Source organism: Ptychodera flava, chromosome 2 (assembly GCF_041260155.1).
Source record: "Ptychodera flava strain L36383 chromosome 2, AS_Pfla_20210202, whole genome shotgun sequence".
In the NCBI taxonomy this organism is placed as follows: domain Eukaryota; kingdom Metazoa; phylum Hemichordata; class Enteropneusta; family Ptychoderidae; genus Ptychodera; species Ptychodera flava.
Genome location: NC_091929.1, coordinates 31,920,447 through 31,942,927, shown reverse-complemented (window position 1 = coordinate 31,942,927; position 22,481 = coordinate 31,920,447). Strand labels below are relative to the sequence as shown.

General features: G+C 37.5%; 1 protein-coding gene across 1 annotated transcript in view; it reads left to right on the top strand.

The window, feature by feature from the left end:
- Window positions 1–786: 786 nt before the first annotated feature.
- Window positions 787–22,481, top strand: part of LOC139119173 (spondin-1-like) — a 37,600-nt gene continuing 15,905 nt past the window's right edge. Inside the window, exons 1-3 of the mRNA XM_070682840.1 lie at window positions 787–1,073; window positions 16,234–16,328; window positions 19,616–19,749. Coding sequence (XP_070538941.1) covers window positions 881–1,073; window positions 16,234–16,328; window positions 19,616–19,749 — 422 coding nt within the window. The 5' untranslated portion in view covers window positions 787–880. The remainder of the gene's footprint in view (window positions 1,074–16,233; window positions 16,329–19,615; window positions 19,750–22,481) is intronic.

Below are 22,481 nucleotides of genomic sequence, written 5' to 3'. Positions count from 1 at the left end.
TGTTACCCCCTCCCTTCAAAACAAAAACAAAAACAAAACAAAACAAAAAAGACAAACCGAAACTTAACTCAAACATAGTTTAAGGAAAACTCTGTTGTTTGTTATGTGTTGAGAATATCAATCAAAAAAAAAAATCTGTTAATAAATACAGATACAACAAACGATCGCGGTCTGACATTGTTTTATCATTTTAGTTTTTTTACAGCAATTCTCATTGCTGCGATTTTCACGCACGCTAAATGAAGAAAATTACGTTTCTAGTGCATCAACCGAGAACTCTTGCTGATAATGATATATGCAACAAAACCTGAAAAAAAATTATCGTAAAAAGATATGATCACTTGGTCTTTATTTACGCATATGTTGCAATTAGCATTATTTGGTGTGGAATCACAATCTGTGTATTTATTTATTTACAATCTATTGAACTCGATTGCCCACGGTGCTCACCAGAGGGACAGTGAATACCCACAACCTGTACACGGAAAACTACCTTCAAGCTGAAATGGTAAAGTCCGAACTTATGCTGTTCTTTTTATTAGGATGCCTCCCTGAATAACGGATGGTCGCAATCGTGCATGATTTGTCATCAGGCATGCCCTTTGGGTCATGCATCTACTTTAGCAAGCATGTCTAAATTATAAATCTCGCAGAGATAAAAACTCATTTTATTAATATGAAACAGTTTTCAGCGCCGCTGAACTTCGCGAACTTCTTCTGAAAGTTCCGCTAATCGCTGTGGGGATGGTAGATATCTGGAACAGCTGAAAGTTTGATTACCATAGATCATTGCACTCACTCAACACGGTTGGATGCGCAATATCGCAAACGACGAGTGTGTTGCCAGAGTCCGAGCCGCTACTCGGCGGTGAATATCGTTATGGAGTTGTACGTTTTAGTGGCTATTCTTTCATGTACACTTTATACTGTGTTCAGCTATCCACACGGTGCTCCCGGTACCTACTGTAACCGTGATCCACAGCATGGAGTTCTGAAGAAAGCTGGCGACAATGGATATCGCATTAGGATAGGCGGCGACCCGGAGACGTACGTCCCCAACGAAGTTTACACAGGTGAGCCAGGAATGTTTACCCTGAAGTGTATGAAAAAAGTTTCCCCAAGTTCAGTAACATTTACTTTTAGGAGAATTATCCCAGTCACCAACATCGGAAGCATGTAGATGTAGACAAGCAAATGTAGTGACGAAATGGAACTCAAATTTGTGAACTTGAAGTTGCAGGTTTTGGGACATCGGACAATGGCAATGCTATGGGGTGTATCCCTTGTTCATCTATGTAGTCCGCTTTCTCCTTTCACAAATTAAAAAAATTGAAAAGCTCTTTGAAATTTCACTGAATCACCTTCAAGGCCACTGTACGCCGGATTGTAACCCCGAAACGCCTGGATGATCACGTAAAGTGTCACAGAGCGACGACAGAAGCTCTTTATTTTGGACTTGATATACAATAATAGCTTGGTCGGGTGACCCTTGTCTTCTCCGCCATGGAAAAAAAACCACACACACACACACAAAAAAACTGCTTTCGTCTCGTCATGGATGTAAAAAATGGTCTCGGTGACACACAAAAAATTGTGTGTTATCTAATTGCCTTTTTGAATCAGTAGCTTTACCCTACAAAATTCTCAGTTGATGCTGAATAGCAAATTTATACCTCTATCTTATGCCCATGGACGAGAAAGAGAACGTCCGTGCCCGTGTATTAGTTGCAGGTGTGTAGCTATCTCCGCTGTTTACAAAATAGTGGTTCTATTGTTTGGCTATCGCATCCTGTGCTACACGTAACTTCACATCTCCCGTCCACATTCTCTGGCAGGAAACATGATTTCATTTCCATGTTTTAGCGTGTTTCAGAGGCGCTGTATAAATTGTGTTCACCCAGACTTCAAAGACGAACAAAAAATGCGATTTTATCTCTCAGCCAGAGTTAGGGTGCTTTCGTACATTCTGTATTCTTTGCGATGTTTTTTTTTTTTGTTTCTTTTTTTATTAGCTTTATTTTAAAATCCCCCTTTTTGTACAAGTGTACAATCTTCTTAAAAGTTTGTGCACAAACAAAAGTTAAGCTTTTTGATCTCTGAAATAACAAACGGATAATCCCCAACATCGAAGTCAGCCTAGACCTTACAATAATAAATCTGGTTTCAAGGAGAGATCTTTGATTTGAAGGAAGAAAGTATTTCTTTGTGATGCAAACAACGAGGCTGTCGGGGAGATAGACCAGTTCCTGTGTTTTTACCCAACTATGCAATGTTTAAAAATCATGGAGGCGTTGCAGGAATCGGTCGTATGATATATTTTATTTCCTTTCTGAGAAGGTGTGCCTTACCACGCAGTTCACAGCAAACCGCCAGGCACAACTGGTATTTTTGTAGAGAATAAATACATAGAGTCACTGTAGTACAGGTTGTACAGGAAATATTCCAGGCAATTGTCTCGAAGGGAAAGGTTTAGCTTTTAATCATATCACAGGCCTCATTGCACCGCATTGTGTATTTTCTCCAGAAGGGGGTGAAAAGTGTTTTGATCAAGTCAAGTGGATGTCAGGGTTATTTGCAAAAATAGAAAAGGTAATCTTTTCTGTCATTTTAGATTTGTTTGTCTATAGCTACTTTTCCAACTAAGACAAAACAGCGTTCCTCCATGGGCTGTGAACAAAAGCAGCATTTGAAACCTTGAGGCTACAGTAGCAATGCCAAGTTGTTGAGTGACAGCCAGCTTCATCTTGCAAAGTACACAGAGTTGAAGGGTGGTTAGACTTACAACATTATTTTGTAGCAGTAAAGGCAACTGAGTTGTCAAATTCTCTCACTAAATCATATTTGAGCTGTTATTTTTTCCCAAAATGTTATTTTGTACAAGTTATCATAAGTAAATTTACAGTCTAGTTGATAGTCTATTTGATAGTTGATAATGGGCAACAAAATAAAAGGAAAAAAAGTATTGTAATCCTTTGATTTGACATACAGTATTTTTGGTAAGGTTTGGGAAGATAGGTAAATGGGATAAATGGTGTGCGGTACCCTCAACCATTTCTGTTGTACATGTACTCTCATAGGATTGCATTCAAAACACCTGACACCACTTTTGGGTTAAGGTAGTATGCACCTCGACAGTGAACGACTTAAACTTTTGCTCAAACTTTCCTTTATAATGAAACGTTCAGCCATTCTCTTACTAAATCAAGAATAAAAATTGGGGGTCACCGTGCAAATTTTGGTACTAGAGAAACAAATAACCCGAGATTTACCGACATTTCAAATTCAAAATGGCCGCCACCCCTGTGTCAACTCTATGGAGAAAAATAAAATTTTTTGAATTTCAAAAAACAAAGCCGGTGAAAAGTTTTCTTATACCAAGAGCTTTAAAATGAACCCCTACAAGTGGTATATCAGAAGAGAATTGTAAAAGTTTGAGAGTCTGAATATCTGTCCCCGAGGTGCGTTCTAGGCTTTATGCCAAGACAAAGCCTTAAACTTTTGCTCAAACTTTCCTCAATGAAACTTTTGACCCTTCTCTTACCAAAGCAAGAACAAAACTCACAGGTCACCTGCAACATTTGGGTCTAGCGAGACATATCCAAGATTTTGCGATATTTAAATTCAAAATGGCCACCATCCCTGTGTTAACTCTATGGTGGAAAATTAAAAAATGTCCGAACTTTAAAAAACTACGATGATAAAAACTTTTCTTTCACCAAAAACTTTAGTTTAAAATGAGCCCCCACAAGTGGTAGATCAAAAGAGAATTGATTAAATTTGAAAGCTCGAATTTCTGTCCCTGAGGCGCGTTCTACCTTAACAGAGGTCCATAAATCTTGGGCAGTAAATCTTTCTTCCAGGACTGTGTGTTACAGTGTGTGTACGTGTAATTAGTTCATAGTCTTGCTCTGCTTTACTGTGTTTGTCATACATGACTATATAATTGTGTAATTCTACTTTTGACTCATGATTTTTAGATAACAGACGGATATGATTGCTAGTAAAAACAGGTAGAACCCTGATAACATGGCTGGGAAACCCATTTTACTGGGGTACCAGCCTAAACAACAACATTGTGTTATTTGTGAATTTGATGCAAAACCTCATAAAGTCATCGTCAAATTGCCACAGAAGCACATTGAATTTATCCAGGAAATGTAAATTTTTATAAAATATAAATTATTGTACAGAAATATAAAGTCCAACTTCTTTGGGGAAATTCACTCAATTCAACTCAATCAGGTGCCTATGCCTGTGAGAGATCCAGAATCTATTCAATGAAACGGCCGCTTCTTCTGAACCATGAAACTATAGAAATGTTGCGTGACATGACACCCAGTACACCAAATACACCTGAGAAGCAACAATGACTGTGTTCTCAGGATTCGGTGAGACATCATTGCCCCAGTGTGTGAAATGTACCTGTATAGAATAAAAAAAATAGAACCCTGTTCATGGGAAATGGTCCAGACACAAGTTTTTAAAACCAGTTAAGTAGCAATTTAACAAAAAGGCTTGGCCACAATTACTAGGTTCTTCTGTGGTTCAGTTATAGAACACCGAATTTGATCACAGGTGAATTGCTGTTGATCTTCGTCTGACTGAAATCCTATCTTCCGGCTAACATGACATACTTCAAACAAGCTGCCCAAGGCAAAGATTTAAACTGTGTTGAGTTTCTTCGAGTGTCTATTGTATTGTGGCGTCTTTGGTCAAATTAGGTATACTGTAGTTTAACCATAGAACTTAGAGAAAGTATAATGTATAATATTTTTCATTTTTCACTGAGTGCTGTAATTTTTTCCCTTCAAAATTTTAGTGCAACATTTTGCCAATTTATATGAATTTTCTTTGTAACTTTTTAAATTTTGGACCAAATGGACATTACATATCATTGTCTACAGTTTTTTATCAAATTTTTAGCAGAAATCTGAAAAAAATTGACTACACTATATTTTATAAAGGCGGCAAAAGTTGACTTTGGCACTCAGGGGGTTAAAGTAGTACAGGCTGCAAAAATGAGAGACTTTCATTTCTTCTGCTCTAACTTTTCTCATGTGAACTTCTTCACTTTTATACCAATCTCGTCTATAAAAACATTTCTTCTGTAAAAAGTTAATGGGTTGGTGCAGTATATCAAGATACTTACCATCTAAATCAGTGTTTGCAGTTATCTTTAGAAAAGCTAAGAATAAAGCTATCTGTATATTTGCGATGATCTTTGACCTGTCAAACAATGAGAATAGCAAGGTTGTTGGGCAGATATCACACCTCCTTTTGAGTGCATGAGGTTAAAGTAAAGATGTGTATATGTGTGTATGGTCACATATGCAGTCTGTTTGCTGTACCGCTTATTTATACTGAAGGTACATGTGTATCCTTCATTGTAACACAGTCCTATACTGAAGGTACATGTGTATCCTTCATTGTAACACAGTCTTTCTGTGAGAAAGCTACTGGTATCCTGTGTGCTATTTTATCCAGATTTCTTTAGTACTTTATGTCACAGTTGATTAAACTCTTCTTCAACATGTATGTAAATACTATAGTATTATGGTTCTGTTTATTGTTAAAAGAGTGATTCTTAAATCTATTTCAGACCTGCAAGTTTTCTTGTACCATCTTTTCATTGGTTGTTTGGCAATTAGTATACCCTCACCAGAGGGGTCTATGGTAACACTGACTCACTGATCTGCTTCTATCAAAGACAAGTATTTCTGACCCGTTCTTTGCTTTGGGTTGGTTTAACTCATTGAGGCAGCCATCAGCACATACACATACATGTAGGAAAAGAAGAGTTGGGGAACTTTGTTGGGGAGTTCTTTTTAGAAAACCAGCGTGGGGGAGGGTCACCTTTTATGAACTTTGGGAGGAAGGGGCAACTATTTGTGAAGGTATTCAATTCTTGTCATACCCTTTTGTTGAAAATTTTGATAAGAATGAAGTTTATGAAGGACAATTTCTCAGTTCTTTTACCAAATGATCAAAAAGTACACATCTTGTCAAGGACGGAAACGTATGCTGTTAGTAACAGGTACTGTACACTCAACAGCTGGCATTGGAAATAGGTCTGTCTGTTTTCAATGTGCTGTGCCCTAGAATTAATGTATAGGGAACATCAGTTCAAAGGATAGGGTTAAGTCTTAGAATAGCAAAGTTCAGGAAAGCACCAAATGTTGATGAAACTTTCAAATCATTTCGGCATTGTTGCAGTTCACATCATTGACAACAAAATACAGGTAAATCTAGATGTGTTTGTACTAGGTTACCAAGTTAAATCTGTTTTTTGTTAAATCGGTGTAACCCAGGAGCGGGCCTTTTCAAGAAGGAATTCTCAGCTGTCTGGTAATTGTTCGGTATCTGCCCCAGAAGTAATTTATTTTGTGAAGTGTTTGAATTTCAGGAGCCAAAGGATGCAGTGTGAACTAACATTGTTTACATTTAAAGACAAAAGTGCAAGTCTTTGTATCAAACTTACAGCAGTTTGTTTTCTTTACAAATGACAAACATGAGAAGTGTCAGTGTACTATTCTAAGCATGTGTGGAATACCAGTTATTTACTTGACACTTGAATCCATTAAAGTTTTGTCACTTCCAGTCGCTGTTTTCATTAGTTGGCTACAGAGCTTTTGACTCAGTGGATGGACTTGTAAACATCTGATATTCATCTCATTGGTGAGCAAATTCAAAGGAAAAAATATTTCAAACTGGTCAAAATTCCAAGAAAAAAATGAAAGAAGTCTAATATTGCATGGTAACAGAAGATAGGATAAACCTCATTTGTTGAAAAGATGTCTTTGCATTGCTGTAGAATATCTGTTACATTACACAATTTTTGAATTTGTTCTGTGTATCAACAACTTTTTCTGACAAAAGTCTTAACTTAGCATACTTTACCCAAGGCAGGCTTGTCAAATCTGAATTTTTAAAACTCAAGTAATGAATCTGAGCAGAGAAATCTGCTTTTGTTCAATGAATTTCTCTAACATAGCATATGAGTCATGCTGTCATCACATTAAAACGTCAAAATTGTAAGGCTTGTGGAATTAACCCAAGTAAATATCAAAACAGTAAATGGAAGGAATAAACTTCATCAGACTGTCGCATTGGTGCTAGGCTGCAGGGCTTGACAATTTTTTTTCCAGTTCACTTGTCCGTCGGACAAGTCGATTTTCAATTTCACTTGCCCTCTCAAAAAATTTACTTGTCCTCCATTTGTAATAATCAAGACCAAAATACTTTAGACGAATTCCGTAGCGGCTTTCAGGGTTTTCTTATTTTGGTAATTTTCGCCGATGTTGACGCCGATTTTTCTCAAAAGTTCACATTGAGTCATTGAAGTAGCCCTTCGTACGGTCTGTGTGTTCCCGGCGTTTATATGGCCTCCACCACAAGAGGACGTATAACGCCGGGAACACACAGACCTGTACGCAGGGCTAACATTGAAGGTACATATAATACATCGGCTTCCCGTGTTTGGCAAGCATAAATGCCGTCGTAAAAAGATTGGTCAGTTTCTGTCACTGGTCGTCGTCATTTGGTTTACGCATTGCGAGTGCATGTGATCGGGGTGTTGGCAAGTGAAACTGTATCGGGCTGAGTGGGACCATCAAAATTTCCACAATCATTGTCCCCGTTACGATCTCATCTCTGATGCGCTAAACAGTCCAAATGCGGTTGACTGAACTCGTTAGACCTTATCGATTCAACGCGAAACATGTCGCATCCGTCAAGAAAAGCATTTCGCATGGTTTTGCAATGGTGGGGTATTTGAGACACGACGTACAGAACATTTTGGAACCATAATATTTCAACCAAAGTCACTGTGCTTTCCATTTCGGGAGATAACATCTACGACGTTTTTCCTCATCACAACGCTTATGTTTAGATCTTTTGTCAGAAACATCGTTCTAATTATCACATCGAGTCGTCGATTCTCAGACAATCCAGGATCCCACTCACGCTGGCCCTCGTGGTGCCGTCACAAATCATCACAACGTCATTTCTCAGAGTTACACAATGCCCATCGTCATAAACTACGCGCCTCTTTACGGCAACAGCTTTGCTTGGTTTTTGCGTTGGTCGGCTGAGCGGAAATTATGCTCTGGCTCGCGAAAATGCACAATGCCTTGTTTGCGTTAGTGGAAATATTACCGTAAAATACTCATATTTACAGCGATCACTCCACAAACTATCTGCCATCAATGTTCGTCTACCTCGCGAGGCTGCATAAATGATTTTGAAGTACTGCACGGTCGATCGCCAATAAGCAATATGATTGGGTTTTGCAATTTTTTCCAAAATTTGTTTGGGCGGAGCAGTCAGCATACAACAATAAAATGCTGTTTACTCCAAATTTTAAGCGACTTTTTTAATTGGACGATGAAACAATTTCATGTCGATCATCGAAAATTGCAACACTGTGTGAGTCGGCAGTGAATCTCAGAAGAATGTCACAATTGTATCTTAAAAAAGTCAATGATTGACATTTATTTTGTGTGAACGACAACGCAAATCGAGTGACAAGTGCACAAACCGCAACTTAGGTTCGCGTTGATTGCGCCAGAAGTTGTATAAACAACTTGAAACAACTTGTCCGGCGGGCAACCAGATTTTATTTTTGACTTGCCCGAACGTAAATTTCACTTGTCCCGGGCGTCGGGCGATAGGAAATGTCAAGCCCTGTAGGCTGTTGCATCGATTGTCCCTAAGTTTGTCTACTCACCACCACTATATTTAATAACCCATTCTATTGTTTACTCAATTCTTTAGGTTAAACCAATATACATGTTTATAGGGGGTGACATTTATAAGGTCAGTAACATTTATGTGCCATGTGGAGATAATGATAAAAGTGGAACTGACTGATTAAAAATAAGCCACTAACTTTTCTTGCATCATTTTAAAAATAACATATAAGCATCTTTGTGTCATGGCTAGCGTTTTGACTTATTTGTTTCGTGGTAGTGTCAAGTCTTAAGTGTATGCATGTTTACATGTATAGGAAGTACATTATAGGTCTTTATCACCTAAGTGACAATAGGATGCGCCAATGTTTTGAAATTGAATAACAAAAGATTAACCTTTGACCTCAACAAGTAAGCTGATCAGCTGCTGCACAGGCTTTTCATGCCACCCCTATAAAGGTCATTTGCAGTGTCTAACATCTGACCTTTGACCCCAGCCACCACTGCTAAAGAAACCTTGGTGATACCGCCAAGATATTTCAGTCTAACGTTTGACAGCTAAGCTGATGTGAACATATGTACCCTGCCTAAAAAATTTACTCGATCGTGAAATCTGTCCTGTTTTCAAAGTCGGATACATCAATAACTGACATGTCTACAGTCAACAGACTGCCCATACATATTTTCAGCACTATAAATTCTCAATAATCTATCATGAAAATCTGTTCATGCATGGCTTCACTCTGGTGAGTAGATTGTGACCTTAGGAGACCTTTCTCAAAGCTTGTATATTGTAGTGTGTTTCATGATCAGAATGTTCAGTCAGTCATGAATGCTATTGAAGTATTTAACCAGAGAGACTTTATGCAGAATAAGGTATTTTAACAATTTTCTGCCTTGAGATTTAATTGATATGGTCGAACCCCTTCTTGGATCCCGAGTGATGATGTGGAATTCTGGTACAGGTAAACAGGTTGCCTGTCTTGTCTTGTTATGCACTTTTAGGCACAAAGTGGTTGACACAAAGTTTGAAGGTTCAATGACCTGAACACAATACAGCTCAATCACAGTCCCTCTGTGGATAGAGGGACTGTGGCTCAATGTATTGCATCACGGACAGGTTTTCAGTGCATCTCTGTTGCCTGTAATTTGCTTGGTGAAGGATGAACTGACCAAAGCAATAAACAATATTCAAGCTTTTGAATTTGCTCATCATTCCATTGTGAACTCTTTCTCTTAATATGTACAGCCACTGTAGAATTTCACTTCAGGTCAGCAATGGGCCTACATATGTATTTATACTGACAAGCTAATGACCAGTGCCCTAGCTTCTCAATCACATGTGGCCTGGCATTCCACACAGTTCAGTACTGTATCTAAGGTGATTGCACACATTGACACACATTAATCTGTACGCATACCTGTCACTCCAAATTACTCCTCAAGGTTGTCCACGTTTATTTAAATGGTTAATCATTTGCCATAAAAAACCCACATACAGAGGGGACTTTAATGGTGATAACTTAGACGATTTGCCTTACTCTACGTAACCCCAATTTTGGGCCTTAAAACATTTATGGCTCAGATTCTATTGAAACTTCAACGAAGTGTATCAAAATATTATCTGGCATGTTTTGGTTATTTGTTTTTATTATTGTAACGGCAGATCATCATAGATAGACCTGTGATGTATTTAGGAAATAGGTTTTACTGAGCTAGGTTCAGTTAAAATAAAAAATATTAAAAACAGACTTGAAAAAATGGTGAAACAAAATTGAAACAACATTGATAAAAAGCAGACAACACAGATATGTACTATGAGGAATCTCAAAGAGCCAAAAACCCCAGCCAGACAGCCTCTCATGTGTGTCAAATATGACAAACGTTACTTTCCCTGTATTCTGGAAATCTGAGGTAAAAAGCCAAATCCTCTTCCCTGGAAACATTAATCATTCTCTCTGGCTTACAGCATCTCATATCAACATCTGAGATTCCACTGAGCACTACCATAATGGCTGGTATAGTCCTACTCAGTGAAAGATAAGTATTTCTGGCACAGACTTGACTAATGCACGTGGAATTATGTAACTCTAATATTTGGAAGACTAGATACAATCGGGTTCTTTCAGATGATCTTTATCCGTAAGGGTTCACTGATACATATGGCGTTCTACAAAGGTTAATGTCTCAAAATGGGAAGTGTTGTATGCTGGGAATGGAAAATAACAAAAGTACACAGTGTATTGATTTATTAATTAATTTACTAAATTAGAGAGTATGATTAATTTTCTTTAAAATACACCTTGTGAAAATCAGGCAGGTCACTCATCAATATTCAGGATTTCCGATGTACAAACTTTGAAAGCCGTAATGACTGAACGATTATTTTATTGGAAATATAAGAAACAATTTTATCACGAGGTAAGGGGATCTTTAACAAGACAATATCTGTAATCTTCAAGAATATTTTCATAATTTTGGTTCCATAAAATGTTTTTGTATTCTTTCTATAAAGTATGTTGAAATATGAAGTATATATAATCCTGCCAACACAACATTGACTCTGAGTGTAATGTTTTTGTTGACAAACGAACGTCAAATTGTGTTGTACTGGGGATACACTAGATATCATATCAGTATACATGCAGATTGCATTGACAACTTTCATCTTTTACCCGGTCAACAGAACTTCTTCAGTTGAACAGAACTTTCTTTTTAGAAACTTTATTTTACAGACAGAAGCAGAACAAAGATCCATAAAAAATACATCAATTTAGATCTAATGGAAGCCTAAACCCTCACTACAGTACTTGTAGGATGGCAGATTGGTGTTTGTTTGCCTTGAAAATAGCTACATGTCCTTCAATGTTTTTGAGTCCCATATTGTTTTCAACTCAACTGAAATGCTGCCCTACACAAATGTATTTGATGACTTAAATGCACACCATCTATAAAGCCATTAAGAAGAGCAAATATTTACAGAGCATGAGTAGCGCATATACTTTTACTGTCAGCAAGGAAGGGTTTCCAACATTACTGAATGAAATAACTGACATTTCATGTTGCATTTCATGTCAGATTCTTGGTTGTAACCTGATTTCTCAGGATGTCAAAATTACAGAGCTTAAAGCTTCCCAGCTCATCATAAGTTCCTGCAGTTCTTAATTAAAAGTGTAGCATATTCTCAAACGAAATTTATTCATTTGATAAAATCTTTGAAAGAAAACAAAAAGTACCAGTCAGCGAGAAGTGCAGTGACTTTAGAGGATACTTCTGTTATCTATTACGTCTCGGTATTTTGAACTTAAGATGTTTTGAAATTTGTGTAATCTGAGTATTATGAATCACAAACTGACTACATAGTACATGTACATCTAAATAGCCGAGATGTATACTGTACATTGTGTACATGTGTGTGGTACACAAGTACATGTGTATAATGCACAAGTGTTACTTGTTGGAATGCAATAATAAACTTGTTGACTGCCAGTAAGGTATTCCATTTTACCAGCACTAGCGCAGTACGTGTACCAGTAACTATATAATGATCGTGCACATACACAGGCCACTTATTTGTCATTTCAAGAAATTTTATCCAGAGGTCTACATGTATTTTTTCTTGTAAATACCATCTAAGGTGTTCTAACCACAATCTGTATGTGGAGATACCAGTGAAAGCTATACAGAACTGATCAGTCCTGCTATGACACAAAAAGGTTTGCTTCCCCCTTCCCCAATATAAGTATTACGCTCTCCCCATTTCCAACAAGGAAAACTCACGGCTGGCTCTCTACCCATTAACAAAGCTTCCCAATGCCCCTCCACCCTCTGCATTCTTTTGCCCCGTCCATCAGGAAATTCCCTTAAAACAGTAGCATTTTCTAGTTCCCGTTGCCCACCCTTGAGACCCAAGTTACCCTCCGAACTAAATAGAATACAACTTCTCACCCAACTGATAATGAAAAAATTTGCTTGCCTGCCTTGCCTTGCAATATGCAAAAAAAATGACTGGCACTTGAGAAACCAAGTTATGGAAACTCCCACACAAACAGTCTTGTATGTTTGCTGCCCCAACAGTTGACCCAGTATTTTGTGTTAGCAAGTTCTCCTGAAATCAGTGTGATTCACTCAAGTTGATACAAAGAGGTATGCAAACTATATGACAATTGAGAACGCCATGGCAAAAGGGCATTTGCCAGCTGAATTTAGTCCTTTCAATCAAGATTTTACATAGACGATATTGTCATGTAAACATTGACTGAATGTACAGATGCCACATGTGTCAACTTGGGTGTTACCAACATATTTGTTTCTAACAAAACAGTTGTTGCATGGGCAATGTGGCACACAGGACAATGATGATTTATTTAGATAAATACATTTACCAGATATTATGTCCCATATACTGCAGCACCTACATGTACCAGTACAGTATAGTCATTTGATATCTTAACATGTCAATAGCTGTGAGACTTGCTCTAAAAACACATGTCAGCCACTAGTATCACAGCTGTGTTTATTCGCCACTGCAGTGTAAATTTAAGTCATTGATGGCACGTGCGCGTGGCCGTTAAGCATCTCTAAATTTGGACACAGACACAACAACTCACCAACAAATGCAAATCAAGGACAGTCCCGTACCCAGTACCATGGTAAAATTACCAGTGAACAGCTAGAGCATGTCAGGATCGAGGCATGCTGACTTTTTTAAAATACTGGTATCAGGCAGTCAGAACTATCAAATATCTACTGGAATTCTGAAAAATGTATAGCTACAACACATTTCATGGAGAAAATGCAGTTTGCAGTACCAAAGATTACATCGTCCAAGTATTTGTTTGTTACCATGGTGATAAAAAGAGACAGTGGCAAATGTCTAAATGTTGTCCAGTCAGTTCATTAATATGTATTGTCTTGTGTATCTCAGATAGAAAAAAGAACCTGTTGAAAAAGTGCTGAGACCAAGGGGCCTGGGTGTGTAAATTCACAGGTAAACTCATTTACTGATGCTGGGCGGATTTTCCTGATCTTCAATCAAATTGGTTGACTCAGAATTTTCAGTCAGAGAAATCAATCAACAATAGTGCAATCATGATATACTATGACTAACTCTTCAGGAACACCTTTGAGATCATACAAATTTTGATATAGTAAATTAATAAACTTTATTACTCCCATCTTGACCTAATATTATACAAATGACGCGAAATTTCTTTTCCAGACAATTATGAAAGCTCACAGACCTGCAGTTCTATTTTAATCAAATTATCATATATGCCATAATGCTCTTAGAAATCAGATTTATGACGGAGTAATAGTTCTTTGTCCCTGAGAATATATACCACCATGTGGATTATTTCATTGTAAGCTTATACTAATTCTGTTATACTGATTGGATGCAAAATTACCAACTTTCATTCAGACCTGCGTAATGGCATGTGGATTTGGAATGTCTTTGTTCTGTGGCTTGCTGTAATTTCAATTAAAGTCAAGCGATCAACTTTGATGAAGACTTCTCTTCCAAAGGAAAATCAAATTAGAGAAATTAAGAAAGTCTGGTCAAGATTACATTTAAGACCAAATCGAGTATTTTAATAGTGGGAACTGTGTTACTCTTTGACTTTTTCTTCACACTGGCAAACTGGGCTTTACAAATATCATTTATTTGAAAATAAATTCAAAATTGTAGGTTTTTTAATTTAATTTTTACATCTTATACAGTGGTTAACTATTTTGGTAGAAGTGTTCCGGAAAGGATTCTGTTGATTTGCACAGGAAAAGTTTTGACATTTTGACAACAATGGAATATTCAAATTATGCATTGTTATGTAAATCGGCCATCCCTCTTGTTTACGGTCTGATTTGCCAAGATCTAAATCTATTATATATATGTAATTTCAGTCAGAATACTTTAAACAGTCTTTTTCGAGTTCTTTCACTTTGTATGGTGTAAAATGAATTGCTCTTTTTGCTGTTGATAATCACTGTCTACATAACATACCGATATCTAAGTGGGGAAAGTGCAAGGAATAAAAATCTAAGTCAATAGAAACAAGAGGGTAAAAGCTAAAATATTTATGCACAAATACACCATTACTTATGAATGGAATTTGAGTTTATCTCTGGAGTTTGATGTGTCCCTGTTGGTCAACATAATAATGTCTTCATTACAGGCCAGCTGGCGATTGTCCTCATCTGCACTCTCTTCAAGTTGAATTACTGTTTGTTTATCCTTGGAGTTAATGTACCATGAAAGTGTTGAAGATTGTGCTAATGGTGGCATAAAGTGCTTCAGGAGACTGGTCCAAGTACTTGTCACAGATAAATACACGTTCTGAATTATATCAATGGCTTTCAAACCTTTGTATGTTTGCCTGGACTGGAGAGATTTTCACAAGGAGAACACATTGAAGTGTTATTGTACAAGCTCAGAAATATTTCTGATGATGTAGAAAACGATTTGTCACGCTTTCATATCACTGTATAATTTATGTACCATACTTCAGTTCTGTGAGAATTAACACTATGCAAACAGAATCAATTTTATTACATGTAACAGTTAAATTGCAGTACCTGTCACTTTATGTTTCTTCCATTCATGTTTAATGTGCATAGATCATGTGCAAGCACTCATTCTACTGTATGTCAAAAGGATTATATTTTGTGACTTTTACCGAATATTTTGCTCCATAAAGCACTTGAAGCTTCCCTTTGAAGTGTTGCTCAACTCATGTAGAATGATGAATCTCAGAAAGGAATTAGAAATGACATGTGATAACGATGTAAATACACATTTCAGTTCTGAGGAGCCAAACAATCGTTTGAGCAAATCACCAGATTTCAAATTCCATAGTGCTTCAAGTTGTTTGAGAGCGGCAAGCCTGAAATCTTAATTACAGTTGATTTGGAATTTTCCAGCCAGAAATGGGTTAAAGCAAATTCCTATTGTGATGATGCTAGTGTCAAATTAAATTTGTGATCCTGTGCCAGAACTTTCAAGGGAGGTCAGGCTGTTATTCAGAATTTTTGTTCTGTAATGTAGGCACTGGTATTTTCTTGTCTGAAAAGACTGCACTGAATTCCTCCACCTCCGCTCTCTCCTACCCCTCTCATCCCTCTGAAAATGGTGGAGTTGGTCACATCAGACTGATACAGTACAAAACGTCACCTCCAAAAGGTTAAATTGTGCATTCATTTGTCTTATACTGTGTTTGCTAAATGTTGTCAAAGCGCAATGTCTGGCAAACACATTTCTCAACTCTCTTCATTGCAAAACTGAACTCTCTATCAGTGTGAATGCAAACCCTAGGTCAAAAGATAGTGTGTAAATGATGGTACAGAAATCATGTGGATCTTACTTGATGCGATACATTCCAACGACCAAGACATAATTATTGGCTTCAAATAAAAGCATAGTCCCGTCTAATGCCATGAAATAGATTTATTAGCCCTGGATAATTGTGGATTACATATTACCATGACAACCTCACATAGGTTATGACTTGAACATAATGATAATTTATCTTTATCTTTGTTTCATCCACAGTGTCACTGACCAGTATTAATCCAACGGCGTATTTGGGATTTATCTTAACTGCTACTAAGGCTGCCTATGACTATGAACCAGCTGGTACTTTTGAGGTGAGAATCAATCAGGATAGTGTTGGCACCCTGCTAACCTTTGAACTCTGACCTCCTGGTGACCTGTATGAACCATGCAGGTTGAGATTTACAGTTCAACGTTTACAAAAGTCTACGGGAATTAACAATCTTTTGTGTCACTCTGACCAACCAAATTTATTGTGATTTGTCACAGTAGAAATAGCAAATGATATGAGAGGAGCAAATTAGCTAGCTCTCGGCAAAATTAACATTCCACTGACTATAACAAGCCATGTATTGCAACATTTAAGAAATCAAAATTTGTGATCAAAATTTTACTGACTTACAAAAGTTCTCTTTGATCTGTGAAAATTGAATATACATGTATTGCATGAAGTGGGATACACTTGACAATGACTTAAAAATAAATGCATAGTTATCCACAAGTCACTTGGCATTTCAAGCGGATGCAGTATACTGGTTGTGTGGGCCGTCGCGTTCACCCCAGTCTATACAACAGTCTACCACAGTGTGATTGCTTCAGTTTCGCAATCACACATCTCACCATCATCATGACAGTCTGCTAAGGTTTATCCCTTCAATTTACTCTGTTTTGATATTTATATGCCCACAGACTTGAAGCAAGTCTAATAAATTTCCAGAAATTCTGAAATCCAATCAAAGATTTCAGACGTGATTTGAGTTAGAGGTGATATTTCTTGTAATATGCCACACATATTTATGCAGTTCAAGACCTGTACAGATTGATTATAAGACACAGAAGCAAAACACCAGTAGTTTTCTCCATGCATATTCTGACTTATGCCAACCAGTTTCTCTGATGCTGAAACTCGTACACTGACACCATGTCTATAAAAACAACCCACACAAATAAATCAAATTGGTCAATAAATTTAAAATTTATTCATAACCATTGATGTTGCAGTAGAGAGTTTTGCACGTCATTGAAGCACAGTAATTGTTTTCGTTATACCCAATGTGTCCCAGTTGCCCCAGCTTTGAAAGACTGAATAGCATTGATCGCGATTTCAGGTTTGTTACTAAATATAGCTGCACATGCGTGCTTTTCGGACAACGCTGCCTAAAATTCAGACAAACTTTACTGTTGCATGCGTGGCTGTTGCCCGGGGGGGGGGGGGTACTTCCATTACTTGCCTATATGTATACGTGCCGCCCAATGGGGTGGGTATTTCAGCAACTTTGTCTAAAATGGGGGTATCAATTCCACTGTAAACCAAGGTCTAAAATGGGGTTGATTTTTGAGTGCCACATAAGAACAAATTTCAACCGTCTGTTCCCGTCTCGCTCGCAGGGTTCTGAGCTGCACTTTATAAGCATCAATATCTTTTTCTGTGGCAGGGGAACCATTAAAGAGACCCCCTGGCTTACGCCAAAGTAAAGATCGACTTGGTTGTAAAACACCGTCACTGATTGGTCAGAACTCCATATATGGAAGATTTTTGCCCAATAGAAAATACCAAAACAAAGTGGCTCCTAGTATTGATCATGACAGACAGGTCAACCATGGCTACATGAAGTAGTGTTGCTTTACAGATGAACAGCGAGGTTTGTTGTGAATTGCAATTTCCAAAAAAAACACCAGTCAGACTGTAACTGCAGATAGTTGATAATTTGTAGAAGCTGGACCAAAATTCGGTGAGGGTGAAAGACAAAATTTTCTTTAATCAAATTTTTTTGGTATTTCCTTTTGGAAATCATGGCTTGGCCAGCAACAACATAGCCCTAAACGCGGTACAGTGGTAGGCTTTGCCGGGGCAAATACTTGCTTTTTCCGTTTTAAAAATTTTGACGCTTTGACTTTTGACCTGGGTCAAAGGTCATAAAGGTCTAAAATGGGGTCCTAAAATAACGGGATTTTAGGTCTAAAATGGGCCCTGGGTTTTATACCTGCGGCCGCACACCCCTACCACTTCTCTGAACAGGTACCCCCCCGGGGGCTGTTGTTGCAGCTTGTAGTCTGAGCCATAAAATACCACGAACTAGTGTGACTTTTAGTAACCATTGTAACGCTAGCAGGTTTTATGTTTGTCGTTCATGAGGAAAATGCAGACAAATATTTATTTATGCATATTAATAAGATAAAAACATGATGTCATTTGCGATCAGTGCTATTCCGACTCAAGAACTAATGTAATTCCATTCTGTCTTTATATCTTTCAAGTGGATGAGTAAATTTAATACCCTGACTCTAACTATGAGACATTTGGCTTTAGGCAACGTTTACTTCACAGTCATGCAGACTCAGTGATATTTACGGCTGACAGCTTTATAATGAGAACTGCTGTTTTCTTTCATCATTTGTGTTGTTTTAGGTTTCATTCACTAGGTATAGGATCTTAAATGCATCAATGATTACATCAAAAAGTGTATTGCATTGTTTTGATAACCCTTTGAGTGCCAGTCAATTTTTGTCACGTTTATAAAACACCGTATAATCCAGACAATATTTTTTCAGGTCCAAACATTTTTTCACATTTTTCCCAAAATTTTGACACAAAACTGGAGTCTGTGTAAAGAGCTACACATTTGGTCCAAAATTTTCAAAAGAATGACAGAAAAATTCATAAAATTTGGTAAAAATGTTGCACTAAAATTTTGGTTGGAAAGATTACAGCACTCAAATGGTTATCCCCTACCTAACTTTGAACAACTTATGATATTGCCCTGGATCTATCGCCCAGTATCACTATGTGACTGAAATTTGTCTGCATAGCTCTTGCATATTTTTTATGTACACAAGAACAGTTTGTGTGAAAAAATAATGTTTTTGACAAGTGTTCCCATAATACATATCATCAGATACATATAGCTGGAAGTGAAATCCATGGTCCGGTGAACAGTCCGTGAAGTAACATTGACAATTTTTAAATTATTTTTGTTTAAAGTGACATTATCTCATATTTTCTGATTTTTTACTATTTTAGCTATTTTAGTAGTCAAAGTAAAACAAATACATTTTCTTACTGTTCTCCCTTAAGCATGTTAAAATTTATATGAAGTGTCAATTACACCATTGCTAACACATTTGCAAATAATATATTATGTGTTAACATTATGTATAATGTATTGAATTATACCGGTAGTCTGAAAAAAAAATGAGTTGTCAATATTAACAGATGGGAAGTATTGCACATAAGAATCAAATTTGTTGTCAAGTCAAACACTAGGCGCATTGACAAGAGAGGAGAACAAGAAACTGCATCGCACACAGAGCAAAAAAAATACTGGAAAATACATCAAAAGTTAGTGCAACTTTGATATACTGTCAATATTATTATCTACAGTTGGTGGATCCTGGCATATCCCGCTTCACTGATCTCTGCCCGACAGCGGTGACCCACACCAGTGATATTCCCAAGATGTCGATTTCCGTGATATGGACAGCACCACCTGCTGGCACTGGATGTGTCAGTTTCAAGTAAGTTACAAATTCCACATCAATCTTCAGATACTTACTCCCTGTCCCTTTGACTGTACAGTGACAGCCATGGAAGTCTAGCAACCTTCAAGTTTGTTACATTTACCCTGTCAAATTAAAGGCAAGGGGTTGTCGGAACTGCACTCAAAGGGGAGGGGGGGAATAAACTTTTACCTTAAAAAAAATAAGATGGTGAAACTTTTTCTTACTCCAATAGCTTTAAAAGGAATCCCCACAAGCGGTAGACTAGAAAAGCATGACTGTATTTTAGATCCGATATCTGTCCCCAGGGTGCATTCTGGTAGAGTGAAGACAGTAACGTAATACCTGAACCATGCAGGCGTGTAACCTGATATTTCAACAGGTGCTTTGCAAATACTCATCACCTAATACTCTTGAGATACCGAAATTACTTGTTGAATAGCTTGAACCAATTCACCTCCATTTTCCCTTTGAACAGTGTCACTTTCAATACTGAAAATGATGAGTTTGGGCCAAACCATGGTGGTTAAGGGGTTCAAGTGATGATTTTAGGCTAAACCATTCTTGTTAAAAGGTAGCAGTGATAGATGTGTGGTATACGGTCTTTAATTCTACATTGTTGTATAACCACTTGCTGCTTTGCAGCAACAAAGGTATTACCTGAAGGAGTAGATTTTTGTGTAGCAACATACACAGTTGAAATAAAACACTGGCTTGCGAGAATGTGATTCTGTTATTTTCACGTTGCTTTGAGTGTACAGCATGCATATTTCAAAGAATCATGGTCGTTTCAAAAATTACAGAGACAATAGGAAAATTGCAATCACTTTGCATCAGGGTATCACCATTCCAGTCAAACCTCATCCCCCCTTCTCCAAATTTGGTACAGTCCTAGTTCTTTTGTTTTCTATTGGAAAACCTGGGCTGTAAGAGTAAAGGGAAAAAGTATTGGTAAAAGAGGTACATCAAAAAGAGGAGGGGCTGTAAAAAATAAGGTACATGTATATCAAAGTGTCTTGCTGCTGTTGTAGCGCTTTCGCCACCACTTTTTTGAATGGTGAAGTGTGGACCAGTTAACAGGGAATTTGGGTGAATATTGAAGTTAAAGGATAGTGATTATAGAATTATCACTGTTTTCTGAAGATGGAACTTGATAGTGTATATCAAAGTGAGTCAATTAGGAATCAAGTAACAATACACTAGTCGCTATCAAAGTGAACCAGCGTCTGACGGCTAAAATTTGAGCTGGCGTTATGCAGCCAACCCCTCCTGACCACAGGGATCGACTTCACAAGAAACAAGTTGTCTCGGGTTGCAATGGAGTGTAAGGGGAGTAGCAAAGGCCAAGAGTTCATGGTGAGGTATCTATGGAGTTTAAAAGAAAAGTACTTGTACACAGGGATGTAATGGTAACACCCAAATATTTTGAGTGTTAAGTGCGCATAAAAATAACCATTATAATAAAAATAGGTGTGACCTTTAACCCTCAAGGACTGTAGAACGACAATAACATGAGTTATGAAGTCACTGTTGGCATTTTCCCAACAAAAAAACGGCAGTATTGATTACTCGTATCTACTTCAAATTGATATTTATCACCAAACTGATTTTAAATTGATTTATTGTACACGTTGAATACAACATAGGCTTCAAAGTTATGGCTCTGATGCCTTTGGTACATGCACTGACAGTTTACAAAAGGCAGGTTGTAATCTTCAGTATCCAGCAACCATATTGACCATGGCCAAAATTGTGGTTATGGTGTCATACATGTATCGTACATGTATAGGCTTATCAAATCTGGTATTGACAAGCATTAATTCACTTTGCCAACCAGTCAATTAAACCATTCCAAAGGTCTGATAGACGTGTGAATTCTGACAGAATCGGAATAATAAAACAAACTTACTTTATGCCATAACCAATCTAGGCTGAAGGATGTTACAGTACTGCTGGTACGCATAACAGTGTTTTTTCTCACTATCTACATTTACAAAAAAAATTTCAGCGATTTGCAAAGTGCATCAGTACCGGCATGAAATTAAATATCTTCTTCATTTTTGCATACAGAGCCATACTTGTAAGTAAATACACTTAAATGTTGAGACAGCATTAAGTCCTGTAATCAGCTTTTTCCTTCATTTCATTGTACTTGTAGAGCTTGGAGTTCGGGGAAGCCACAGTAGGGAAAGAGCACCAGAATGCAGAATAAAAATTCTTGCATATATTTTTCAACTGTTGACTTTGTGTCTAAAACCTTTGACTGCATATCTCTTTCTGACCACCCCTTCCCATGATCTAGGCATCCCTTCCCTCAGCATGAATTTGGAAGTTTAAATTCCAGCACTTATTAGATACTTTTCCACAGGCTGCACATTGAAACATTCATACATATGTCCTATTGAAACATCCAGTTTCCAAATTTGAGACCGGCATCCATCAAAACATTAATGCAAATAGTCAAATCCATTACAGCTCGTAAATTCTCAGCATGAGATAATAATTCCCCCCTCCCTCCTCTTTGCACAGTCAGGGGTTTAGTTTATCTATAATTGGATAATCAGAATCAGATGCAAGTTTTTACCCAGCAGGGGGCATGTTACCCAAAGACAATTATCAGCTAAAGCACAGAGACAGTTGTTCCTAACCGTTTCAAAGAGAAGAAAATAGGAACAAGTTTCAGTCTGGACTAAATGTGCATCCATGATGATGAGTGTCTGTGTCATCATATGAAAAAGTATCTTTCCGTT